This window comes from Mixophyes fleayi, chromosome 5 (assembly GCF_038048845.1).
Source record: "Mixophyes fleayi isolate aMixFle1 chromosome 5, aMixFle1.hap1, whole genome shotgun sequence".
Lineage (NCBI taxonomy): Eukaryota > Metazoa > Chordata > Amphibia > Anura > Limnodynastidae > Mixophyes > Mixophyes fleayi.
In genome coordinates this window covers 230,430,328-230,444,278 of record NC_134406.1, presented here as the reverse complement: position 1 = coordinate 230,444,278, position 13,951 = coordinate 230,430,328, and the positions used below count along the sequence as shown (strand labels likewise).

At 38.3% G+C, this 13,951-nt stretch overlaps 1 protein-coding gene across 1 annotated transcript; it reads right to left on the bottom strand.

Annotated features, from left to right (window-relative positions):
* Positions 1–933: 933 nt before the first annotated feature.
* Positions 934–13,614, bottom strand: VXN (vexin). Its single transcript, XM_075211378.1, has 6 exons — positions 13,476–13,614; positions 7,301–7,356; positions 6,135–6,282; positions 5,867–5,928; positions 3,168–3,259; positions 934–1,919 (listed from the first exon to the last, which is right to left on the bottom strand). The coding sequence occupies exons 1-6, from the start codon at positions 13,540–13,542 to the stop codon at positions 1,736–1,738; spliced, it is 609 nt and encodes a 202-aa protein (XP_075067479.1). The 5' UTR covers positions 13,543–13,614; the 3' UTR covers positions 934–1,735.
* Positions 13,615–13,951: the final 337 nt, after the last annotated feature.

Genomic DNA, 13,951 nt, shown 5'->3' with positions numbered 1-13,951 from the left:
TCCACATACACACTGTGCCCCCACGCTCTGCCCCCTCAGCCTCTGTCCCCTCACCCTCTGCCCGCTCTGTCCCCTCAGCCTCTGCCCGCTCTGTCCCCTCAGCCTCTGCCCCTCGCTGTGCCCTCGTCGTGGACAGGAAGAAAAAAAACTACTTACCAATCCGGCTGCGCTCGGGACCCAGCATCCTCCTCCTTCCGCGTTTCTCACTGAATGCCGGGCGTGACATCACGCCCGGCATTCAGTGAGAAACGAGGAAGGAGGAGGATGCTGGGTCCCGAGCGCCGCCAGATTGGTAAGTAGTTTTTTTTCTTTTTCCTTCCTCTTCTTCCTGTCCACGGCACCCCTGTGACAGCGCCGCGGCACCCCTGGGAGCCGCGGCGCAGTTTGGGAACCTAGGATCTATAGTGATATATAACAACTCAGTTATTTCTTCTTAAGGTTAGGCGCAATGTTACTGCATCCAGTTATGTCAAAATTACTTTTATAACTTTAAGTTAAGGTTTATTTATTTTTAAATAAAATCTAATCATCAAATTAATAAGTTGATTTGCAATTTGCATTTATTTTTCTTAACACTTATGATTTGAAAAAAACAATATTAAACTATATTAACTTCTCTGCAACAGCGAAGTTCAACTACATTGTTGCAATAATGGAGAAAATTAACAGAAGCCTTGGCTGCCTGCCAAGTTCTATAGTAGCGAGTAGGAAAAGGGAGGGGCTGAATGAGCTCAGACTTCTATCGTTCCAAAATCGCCTCATACCTGCCAGTTGAAATCTTCTGTTCACAAGCAGATGCGTTAAAATTAACTTTAGTGTGCAAATATTGCCAGGAAAAGGCAGCAGAAAAATTAAAACAATAATTTATAAATAATTTTATTACCAATTTGGGTTATGAATGTAGTAAACATTAAACATATATATGGAGTAGAAGGATATGATACATACGAGTCATTTACCATAGTAAAAACAAATGAATAAAATACATATATGAAATGTCAACTTTTCTCACTGCCTCTTAAAGGATAATAAATGAATTTCCTCATTGTTATATTTTTCGGAAAAAGGACTCAGAGGATTTTCTAATCTTGCACAGGCAACATGTATATCTCATGTTAGATGGCTCTGGTAATACAAATGTTGTTGTGATGTTGGTTCTTAATTATTCTATACTTTCCATGGTGCTGCAGAGCAGCCAGGTATACCTCTATGTAGGCAAACACTTTCTATGTAGTGGAGCGAGACCGCTGTCTATACGCTGCTTTATGTTGGGATTTTAGTGTGGGTAGAAATGGAACCAATGTATGATGTTGGTAGCAGCAAGCAAAGCATACCACATACTGCAAACCTTTGGTATTGTGTAATATAGTAGATATGATCTCTTTATGCATAGAAATACTGCAAAGTATTTGTAACAAGCTGATAGTAACAGGTCTTCATAGACATAAGTGTCCTTAAAAAGCGTTGTCTTGTTGCGGATCTTTAAGTCTTAGTGGGTCACGCTGAGATTTATAGTTCCACAACAACTGAAGAGCCACCCATTATCAAGCCCTATTGTGCAGAAATGCAATCAACATAACATTTATCCATTCTGCAAAGTGCACAGTTGTGTGTCATCCAAGTGCCTTAGTTGGTAAAAAAAAATAGTAAAGCAAAATTGTACATTTCTTTTTGGATTGAAAATAAAAGAGCATTGTAGTGTAGATTGTGTTACTGATTTGGTGTATTGCTTTGTTCAGTCTCCCTCGAAGGCACAGTTTGAAGCACCGATATACTCCACAGTCTTCCTGAGTCTCAGACCCATTTTCTGCAGTAAGTTTGGTGATTTTTTTGGTATGCTGCCTTTAGTAAGTGGCAAATAGTCCTCATTTTCCAAGATACTGTCTTCTTCAGTGTGAGAAGACCTAGGGTTACTGCACCTGCACAGAACAATAGGGAGCAGTGAGTAGAATGGAAGGATCATTTTTCATCGGCTGAAACACACAGTGACAAGAAACAGCCAAAGACATACAGCATACCAGCTCTTCTCCTTAAGTGTATATATTTACAGCGTTGTGCCAATTTTGAACCGATTCCCAGTGTCCCTCTTTTATCATAATGTGTAGTGTACATTATGTGTGGTCTTTGCAAAGCTTTTAAAAACAGTTTGTTCAACTATTGGAATATTCACATCCATTGTATGTGTTATTGTGACATTTAGCGCTTTATATACTATGCTGTGTTTCGGTTCATTTATGCCCAAAAGTCTGCCAATGGAACAATGTGTGTCATTTTGTACAATTGTAATTTAAGCAAATGTACCCCTGTTCATAATAACCTTAAGGGGTAAATGTATTAAGCTGCGGGTCTGAAAAAGTGGAGATGTTGCCTATAGCAACCAATCATATTGTAGTTATTTATTTAACACATTCTACAAAATGACAACTAAAATCTGATTGGTTGCTATAGGCAACATTTCCACTTTTTCAAACCTGCAGCTGGATAAATTTACCCCTAAGTGTCAATATTAGGCCATTTCAATACTGTAGTTGTAGTTATATAATGCATCAATGTTAACTATTTCAGGACTACGCACTTCTCTTTTGGGGCAAAAGACAACTTAGACTGTCAAATCCACACAAAACTGAACACTACGTAGATCATAAAATCCATAGATCATAAAATCCAGATATCTATCACACAACATAATATTTTTATTGTACACATTTTCCTTCTGTGCACATATGCGCAGTACTCTCTCTCTCTCTATATATATATATATATATATATATACACATATATATATACATATATATATATATATATATATATATATATATATATATATATATATATATATATACACACACACACACACACACACACACACACACACACACACACACACACACACACACACACACAGATAGAGAGCTATTTAAATAGTCTTGTAATTGTGATAAACAAGCGATGTATGTGTCTGACAACATTCTGCTGTCTGAACGTTCTAATTAGATCATTTGTATTTACCAGAGTTATATGGTAAATAGTTGACCCCTTAACCTGAGCCACCTGTTATCCTTTTAAGTTCAGTGCACATTAGAGACCTGACCCATTTCAATGACACAGTACAGCTATTGTTTCACAAGAGGCAGCTGCTGGCTAAGAGTTGGGGGGGGGGCACTTACCCTACTGTGACAGGGGTGACGTGCGCTGTTGGCAAAGTTGTGGCAATGTGTTTGGTCATACTGTGGGCTAATGATGGCGAGGGAAAATATTTCTACAAAAGAGGATTAAAACAAAAGACACTTTATTATTGGTGTTAAACATTAAACTGCAATTATGATGAAACATACTGCACGCATTGATCATTTCCAGTACCCATTAATTTATTGCACATGTATCTTCTACAAATGACACCGTTTTTAAATGACAAAATTAAGTATATTATAATGTATATTGTATATAATAAATGATATACAACATTAATATACATTTTAATTACATCTTTATGATTCCAACTTAATAAACATCAAGGTATGGCTTCTGCACACATGAAATACTTTTACATTTTAAATAAATAATGTTTCCAAATCTAGTTTTTTCATTGAAATGAGTACAAACATTTTTTCGGCTTTGCACTTTTCTTGACTATAAGGAAACAATAATGAGGGTTATGTGTTGTATACAGTTTGTGGGCAGTCAGACCATAGCTTGCAGCTGGGGCTTAATTATCCATTCATATGTCTTGGTCTACAGCATCATTAGAGGCAGCAGGTGGAAACACTAATATCAGATGGGAAGACTTGGTAAAATCACTTGGTATTAGCACTTGTAATAACAATCATTGTAATAACAATCATTGTAATAACAATCAACATAACAGTAGGTGCGTGACATTCAAATGACTTATTGTCATGTGATGTTACTAAGTACATTGTTTTTTCTTTTCTGTGCCATCAACATTATTTATGTTATGTTTATAATATCCAGCACAGTTGGTTATTTTTGGCGCTTTAGGAACTATTGGATTGAATACAGATGTATAAAGAGACTAGCTGTGTGTCATATACAGTGAGTGAAATAAGTATTGAACACATCAACATTTTTCTGAGTAAATATAAATTTAATGTGGCTATTGTAATGAAATTTACACCAAATGTCAGCATCAACCCTTGCAATCCACACATGCAGAGAAATCAATCCATAGATGTCCATAAATTAAGTTTTGTGTAATTATGTGAAATGACACAGGGAAAAAGTATTGAACAAGCTTTCTGAAATTTATTTAATACTTTGTACAAAAGCCTTTGTTGGTAATGACAGATTTAAGACGTCTCCTGTATGGAGAACCTAGTCGCATGTATTGCCCAGGTATGATTTTGCCACATTCTTCGATGCAAATAGTCTTCAAATCTTGAAGGTTTCATGGGCTTCTTCTATGAACTCTGATCTTTAGTTCTTTCCATAGATTTTCAGTTGGATTCAAGTCAGGTGATTGGCTGGGCCATTCTAGCAACTTTATTTTCTTTCTCTAAAACCAATTGAGAGTGTCCTTGGCTGTGTGTTTGGAATCACTGTCCTGCTGAAATGTCCACCCTTGTTTCATCTTCAGCATCCTGGTAGATGGCAGCAGATTTTTATCAAGAATGTCTCGTTTTTCCATTTATCCTTCCTTCAATGATATACAGTATGCCAGTACCATGTGCAGAAAAACAGCCCCACACCATGATGTTCCCACCTCCAAAGTTCACTGTTGGTATGGTGTTTCTGGGGTGATGTGCGGTGCCATTCCTCCTCCAAACATGGTGTGTATTATGGCATCCAAAGAGTTCAATTTTGCTCTCATCTGACCACACTATATTCTCCCAGTATTATATAGTCTTGTGTGGTGAGTGTGCATACAGGCCATGGCGGTTGAGTACATTACTTATTATTTTATTTGAAACAATTGTACCTGCTAATTCCAGGTCTTTCTGAAGCTCTCCACAAGTGATCCTTGGTTCTTGGACAAATCTTCTAATAATTTTTTACACTCCTCTGTCAGAAATCTTGCGAGGTGCTTCTGGTCGTAGCCGGTTTATGGTGAAATGATGTTCTTTCCACTTCCGGATTATGGCCCCAACAGTGCTCACTGGAACATTGAGTAGTTTAGAGATCCTGCTGTAACCAATGCCATCAGTATGTTTTGCAACAATAAGGTAGCGAAGGTCTTGAGAGAGCTCTTTGCTTTTACCCATCATGAGATGTTTCTTGTGTGACACCTTCATAATGAGCCATCAGTTGTGGCTGAACCAGTTGGCAGGATTGCTTTCTAATTACTGATAGATTTCAGCTGGTGTCTTGGCTTTCTATGCCTTTTTGCACCTCCCTTTCTTTATGTGTTCAATACTTTTTCCTGTATCATTTCACATTATTACACAAAACTTAATTTATGGACATCTATGGTTTGATTTCTTTGCATGTGTGGATTGCAAGGGTTGATGCTGACATTTGGTGTAAATTTCATTACAATAGCCACATTAAATATATATTTACTGAGAAAAATGTTGATGTGTTCAATACCAGGGAAACAAAAATAAACAGCTTTCCTTGTATGAATGGGGGCAAACATAAAAAGAAAACTTTTTTTAAAATTAGAGTTGAATCCAAGATAACTGACTTCAAGATGGCCGCCATACTGGCCACATACCCTAAAGAGTTTCCCACAACACTTAGATCATATGTGTAGACATTGGATTGAAACTTCCTTACTCATTTCCTTTTTAAAGGGTGTCTCCACACTTATGGACCACCCTGTATTTACTAATAGTTGCAGAAGAAGCCAATGTATGAAAGAGGAACACCCAGACATCATTGTATTGAACCACGATTTTTGTAATCTTACATTTTGAAGTTGCACGTTCTGCTTACTCTTGACAGACTTTGGTGTCTTTAATTCCATACATCCTGCCATAAAATATGAAGATAACATCAATTTTCACCTTTGCAAATGTTTCTACACTTATAATATCAGTACCATAGTACAAAGTTACACAGTTCAATGCAGGCTTACTTGGTAATAGATACATGTCAAATTAGTGTGGACTACTTATTTAACATTTATAATCAACATTCAAAATGCAGATTTAAAGTAATATTTTACCCATCCTTACTATGTTTATTAGAACGACGAGGACGGAAAGGTTCTGGGGGAGGCAGTTTCCACACATCTTCAGCTTTGTATAGAACCTGTAGAAGATCGGTCTGCTTTGGCAGATACTTCTGTGTCCAATGAGGATCACCCCCTGAAATAGCTGTCACCTACACAGTGGTTTAATGGAGAAATATGTTAGCATTCTACATTTAAGAGCCGATAACCTATTTTTCATGTTTGTTAAATACAGAAACTCAATTTAAAGGATTATTAATCCTGATCTATGAATCCCATTATGAAAAGATATATAAGATCTTCAGTAACAAATATAAATTGACAGTACTGCACATTAATTTAATTTAAGTGCTCATTGTGTTTAAGCTGCCCACTATCTCATACGAACCAATCACAATTTTTATTGTAGGATGTAAAATTTGCTTTGCAATCCCCCTGCATATATATGTGGGTGCATATATATATATATATATATATATATATATATATATATATATATATATATATATATTAGAGAATAGGATTGCATGTAAAAATTACAGCCCACATACAACAATTACATTGGTCAAAGTGGACCTGCCAGGCTATACACCAGGGAAGCATCCCTTAGTTTGCAGCCTATTCATTTGCTAGGAACAAGTAACATTGCTGAAGCACTGACAGACCAATTTTCATTATATTTATGACATATTGGCCCTTAGTAAATTTTCAGGAATATTAGTGGAGATATCCATTTTGTTTTGTTGTCTGAACAGTGTGTATCTAACTGTTGTACTTTAAAATAAAAATGTACCCACTCATCTAATCTGAATTATATAGAATCGGATTATATCATTTTAATTGGATTTTATTACATGTTTCCCATATTGAAATATTTTGGAACAATTCAACACACACACAAAATCGATTTGTAGAGCTAAGTTGTAACGTGTATGGGTACCTTAACCCTGGAATGTTGTCTATTTCAGCAAAAGCACTAGGAAATGCATGTATCAAGCTGTGAGTTTATGGGGAGTTTGAAAAGTGGAGATGTTGCCTATAACAACTTATCAGATTCTAGCTGTCATTTTGTAGAATGTACTAAATAAATGATAACTATAATCTTGAGAAAATCACCCCTAGGTGAGTTTAATCAAGAATGTACTGTTACTGCAGCTGTCAGTTTCTTACACTGTTTGATGTGATCCTCTGAGTACTTGATACTCTTCTTCTGGACGAGCTATGTGCTACAAATAAATAAACAATAAGTCAATATATTTGCATTTTGTTGAACAAGCATTTAACAGTTAGCATATTTCACTCTAATTGTAGCTTTTTGTAATATTACAATACAACAAACATTACAATATAACCATATTTTTACAGCTGTTTCTGAGTTCCTCCCTACAAATGTGATGTTCCCCTTTTAAAATATATGATAGTGTGAGAGAGGTTTTATTAACAAGAAATGGTAGGATTGATTTTAATAACAAGTTCTTTGGTATATATTATAGTATTTTAATCATACTTGCCAACTCTACCGGAATGTCCGGGAGACTCCCTCATTTCGCAAGAGTCTCATGGACTCCCGGGAGAGTGTGGCAATCTCTCTTCACTAGGTAGTGGGCAGAATTGGGTCCAAAACGATGCGAATCGCAGCGTTTGGCCCCGCCCCCTGCTGTAAAATGAAGCGTTTGCGTCATTACGTCACGGGGGCGGGTCCACAATGACGCAAATTTTGGAGCCCCGCCCCCATTACGCCCACCTTCCCCGGCAGGCTCCCGGAAGCCAACTTTCAAAAATTGGTAAGTATGATTTTAATAGGAACAATGGTGTTCAGTGTGAGGAATGCCAGCAACTGTAATCCTAATAAAACAGTTACCAATATTTGTAAATAAAACAAATGCAGCAGTTTACTGCTGTCTAGTCACAGAGAGGAGATAGGTAACCTGACATACGCCCAGGGCTGCATGGGGTGGCCCGTCAAAAGGGCCGCACATCACCCTTAATCTCAGTGATACGTTAAAACAATACATTTAATAAAAGAGACTCCTGTCTGTAATCACATATCAGCAGGTATTTTATTGTCAGTTTAACAAAATAAACAAGTATGACAAGCTAACAAATCTTACATCAAAGCATGAAGGTGCTGGAGAAGTTCCTGAGTGCCTCCTGTTGCCTCACATGGCTCCTATTTTTTCAGCCATTCATAAAAGGACTCTAGTCATATATGTCTCGAGCCTCTGCAGAGCAGCTGGAAAGTCCACTGAAGTTCTACTCATGGCAGTCAGGGGGAAGAGCTGACGCAACTAGTCCGTAGAGCAAAACAAAAAGACTGACGGGACAGGAGATTTGAAGTGTATAGACTGAGAGTAATGAGAGAGAGGAGTACAGAAGGTAGAAACTGAAAGCCGAGAAGTAGAAAGGGGTGAAAAGGCGCAGAGAGAATTAGGGAAAAGGAGTAAAGAGACACATATTATGGTGAGGAGAGATACCTCTTCTTTAATGTCAGATAACTCCACATAACCATTATCAGCTTGTGGTTCTACACCCTCCCCCACTATAATTTCTCAAATTACTCAAACCATGTAATCCTTCCATTTTAAGAGTTTTCGCCAGGGACAGGACCATACCTACCCATGCAGCATCCAATTGTGATTGGAAATTTATGAGACACTTCCTTGACCACTTTAAACTGTATTAGGAGGAATATCTGTAATAGAAGCATCATGATACAATAGGGACAATGGTAAAGACCTCTACAAAGGAACTGTTCATCCGGGTGCAGCTGACTTTTAAATGTCCCTTTAATCCATGGCCTCAGCATCTGGCAGTTTAGAATCCTGATCTAGATGATAGAAAGATGAGACTGGAGTCTGCAAAACAGGCTGCAAAGAACCTGTCTGTGAGCTTGTCCATCTGTTTACAAGGTTTGCCTTGGTCTGGTAAGGTGGAGGAGACAGCATGGATTTTGGCTCCTTTACAAAGACCTGGCACCTTAATAACATATGAAGCTTTCTCTCGATGGGAACATGATGAGTGCATGCAGGAATCTCGATTTGAGGATGACGCTCTTGATAGTCCACTCAAGTCTTCCACAGCAAAGGTAACCTGAACCAAATGCACAGCAAATGTAGGGTTGAGGCCCAATATAGTTGTACCCATTGATCCATGAGCTGAGGCAGTCTGTTAATAAACTGTTCCAGAAAGAGCTTCCATTATTTGGCTGGCAATGTGGGTCCCTGGTTATAGCTACTTGTTTGTATGATCATAGATCCATTGTGCAAGGTCCCAAGTCTTGAAGGACAAAAGAAATACTTTAGCTCTAAAGGGTTGCTGATAGGTAACTGTGGTGAGTGAGAGATAGCTGCTTTAATCTTTTGATAGTCCCCAGCATCTTCAGGACGTCAAGACCACATGTGCTTCACCTATTAGAAAGGATGCCAGTCGAATTGCTCAGGAAATCTTAGACCAGGTCAAGAAAAGCCTCAAGATCATCTCCCTCTATCTCTATCAGTACCATATTGGGTATTCCCAACTGCTTCAGCTGATCTTTTACACCTCCTCCTTATGAGCAGTACTCTCCTGCTGAAATATCATGAAGAGATCCCATGTTTGTTTGTTGGTAACAATCTCTGTGTTTGCTGAAGTTCTTGCTGTTGTGGCATGCTCAGATCTTTTACTGGAGCAAAATGAGCTGTTGAACATTGACATCATGATGGCACTCTTAGTCCTAAGGGTCAGAATTTTACATAATGCCACTTCTTACACCAATTTGTGAAGAGCAGTGGCCAGGTCAGGGCTCCAGAGGCAGATGTGCAGTTTAACAGCACCATTATTATGCCCAAGTTTACGAGCAACAAACACAGCAACAAGGACACAGGAGTAAAGAGTTTGAAGGATGAAAATGGAGGGACTATATACAATATTAATGGTATTTACAATGGAAAAGGGTAGCACAGATTCACTATACACTCCTTCCACTTAATAGTCTACTCCATACTTGACCTGATAAACTTTATGTATGGAATAGACCCGTCACCCATTCATTGTAAGGAAGAGGTGGAGCTATCTGATGCTTTGGAAGAAATTAACATTTTCATCACATGTGGCAGTGTCTTGCGCTGCCATAATATGTTTAAAGTGTTTATCCATCATCTCTGTATAATCTCCAATCTTGTCAGAGTAGGAAGAGATGGGAAATGTTCTGGCTCAGCTGGGGGAGAGGAGACAAGGAATTGGCTTGCCTTAGCTTTGATCCAATCACATACTACTTGCCCACCATTAAATGACTCACTGCCTTATCGCAACATAGTAAGTTGGCATTATACAAGGAGAGTACTAAAATATTTAACATACTCCTGTAAAGTCTGTTCTGAAATATGGAAGGGTGATTAAAATGAACAGTTCTCAGAATTGGACCCAACTTGCTCTTTTTCTCAATTGGCGGTTGGATGACTCCAGGCAATTTGATGTCAGTTATATCCCCTGGAACATCATCATCATTGTTTAAGTGATAAAACTCCTCAGTGCTGGACAGTTTGTTGCAATTATACAAAATACAATTGCACATAAAAATAGAACAAGTATAGACTAGGTTGATGGGGGAGCTGCAAACAAGAGACAAAGGGAAGAGAGAGTCCTGCTCATGAGAGCTTACACTCCAGAGGGAGACGGCAATATTGAGACAACAGGAGCTAGTGGGACTAGACATGGGACTGTAGCTGGCAGACCATGCATAGTATCAGGTGGAACTAGAATAGGCTATAGTGAAGAGGTAGATTTTGAGAGAGTGCTTCACATATTGATGGTTGGGGAGATTCTGGTCAGGAGGGGTAAGGAGTCCCATGAGTGGGGAGCAGCAGCAAAGGTGAAGCATAGGACGCAGGTGTGGAAGGTGGTGACCAGAAAAAAACAGAGGGGTAGGTCAAAAGCAAATCAAAGAGGACAAAGGGGAGTTTATCTTGAGAGGGGGGTCAGAGATGTATGAAGGGGAGGAGTTGTGGGGGCTTTGAAGGTGTGGGTGAGTAGCTTGAATTAAATTCTGCAGGAAATGGGGAAGAAGTGTAGGTATTTGCAGAGTGGAGCGGCATTTAGGAAACATTGTGTCCAGTGAGTGGAAGGCTTGATAGTAGGATTTTGCAGTAGTCAGTAAGGGAGATAATGAAAGAACAGGTAAGACTTTTGTTAATGTTTTAAGAAGAGGCTCATATTCTGGCAATGATTCAAAGGAAGAGGTACCAAGCCATACAAAGCACAGGATGTTTGGGGAAAAGCCGAGTGTGTAGTAGGATGACACTAAGGAAGTGGGCTTAGGGTACGAGAGATTGTGATATTGTCAACTGTGCAGGAGATTAGAGGAAAGGCAACGACACTAGCAAGTGGGAAGGCAATGAGCTCTATTTTTGTTGAGCTAGGTAGAGTTGTAACATCCAGGTGGATATGGCAGACAGGCAGTTGGTCACATGGGATAAAAGTGAGGTCAGGAAAGAGGTAGTGGAAGCTGAAAGAGTATTAGTTTACAGAGAGAACAGGTGTAAAGAGAGAAAAGCAGGGGGCCAAGAACAGAGTCTTGAGGAACCCCAACAGATAGAGGAAGCGGAAGAGAAGATGTGTCATTAGTAAAGACACTAAAGGATCATTCAGAAAGGTAGAAGATGAACAAGGAGATAACAGTGCCAACCCAATGAAAGGATTCAAGGGGAAGAGGGTGGTCAACTGTATAGGAGGTAGCAGAGAAGTCAAAGTGGATGAGTAGAGAAACCCTTTCATGTAGGCGTTAGCATTGATCCCTTTAGTGAGTGCAGTCTCGGTGGAGTGTAGAGGACGGAAGCCCCATTGCAAACGTCCAAGAGAATGAACAGAGAAAAAGTGGGTCAGGTGGTTGTACCCAAGCAGCTCAAATAATCTGGATACAAAGGGGAGGAGAGAATTGGGCGAACAAACATTAAATCTATTTTATATGCTGCGGTACAGAGTTCATTGAGCTGCTACTTTTCAGAGATGTTAGAAGAGCTTTCCTTGCCTAGATAGTTGTTTGTTAGCCTTACCTTCTAGTGTATTACTACATATTTGATGAGATACATCCCAAGGAAGTCATAATTATTAACATCTCAAACAACAGATGTTCTAAAGTTTTAGGAAAATCTGAATGAGACAATCTACACTATGGCCATCATCCACTTGTTGCCCATAAAACGTTCATAGTGACTTTGCATATAAAGGTCGTAGTCTAGTCCAGCCAAAAGATATACCAAGTTTATCTACCAAATGTGTTCTTCTAGCAGAGGTAGGCAACCTGCAACTCGCTACTGTTCCATATATGATCTGCCAGCCCCTGGGACTTGTAGTTCCACCACAGCTGGAGATCTAGTAGAATGCATCTTCCTGGCTATCATTGCCTTAAATCAATATGCGCATCAAAAATAGTATGTAACATCATCCAGATAAAGGAGTCTATAATTCTTCTATTAATTTTTATTACTGTAAAGTTCTTTTATGATATATAGTTTTATTCTGTGTGACAAACTTATGTTAACTATCATAGTGACAACATTAACCATGCTTCAGATTCCACACAAAAAATATGATAAACAGCATATTTTCTGTATTGTTACATCTTAATGCCAAAAATTCTAGCAGCATTATTTTTCTAACTTCTAATGTTTATACAGAATTGCATATATAGTAAGTAATATTCTAACTGCTTAGCCTTACAAACCTTGTTTAAATATCAAATCACATAATTTTTTCTAACTTTTCCTTTCATTACCTAAAGAGATGATACAAAGAGATGATACTAAAACAATCTCTTAATGATGAAATATCAACATAATATGGTCTGTAGCTATTGCTGTTTGTGATGACTTTAGATTCCTGTAAGCTTTCTATTCACAGTGTCACCTGCAGGCTATAGAGGGTTACTACAATTCATGGGTATATTGTTTGTTAAGGGAAATACTATTTTTACGCATTTGTCTATCACTTTGAATATTGCCTTTTTTTTACTTGCTTTTTTGGCCTTAAATATACACTCTCTATAATGAGCAAAGAAAGTCGTTTGCGGTATCTCATTTTAAACGAAATGATGTCAACATTAGCCAGACTTGTTAGTTTAGACCCAAGAACTACTCCGGAGAACCAATTGTGTTTTGTGTAGTTATGCAACAGATCAAAATCCTAGAATTATCCCTCTAGTATAACGTTTAGAGACAATATTATACAATGGTTTGCATTATCGCTAAAACATTTTTAAACACTAAGAAAGAACAATAGATAAAAAGGATGAAAGTTGACCATGGTACTGAAACTTATATGCATTCTAGGTAAAATGAACATTGTTCTGTCCCATTCTTATGTTGCTTACCTTTGGTTGAGAAAGAAGTGTTCAATGTCTGCAAACTCTCATCATTGTGGGTGCATATCTTGTTCATTTTCACTGAGGTAGACTGGTGTGTTCAGCAGCTTGATCAAAACTGATCTGAGCCTCTTATAAATAGGTTGCCGAATTCTGCACCCCTGATCATTGTCCAGGTTTACAAAGGATGGCCAGGCTGTAACTGTGATCTCATCTCATTTCTTATTCCACATTGTAACATTATTTACTCCCATCTGTCTTGCCAAGAATTCCATTCATACAATGGTTTGTTGCCAATGAGCATAGTAAACACCCCAAGGCAGGGTCCTGCATTGTCTCATTGCTGTCTCTCTATAAACCTTTATATATCGCTCTGGCACACTTCTCAGACGGGCTCTATGAATTATGTTAAAAGAGACAGTAAAATGTGATTGTGATCTAATTAATTAATTATATCATAGTACGTCAATGCAAATGAGGCACAC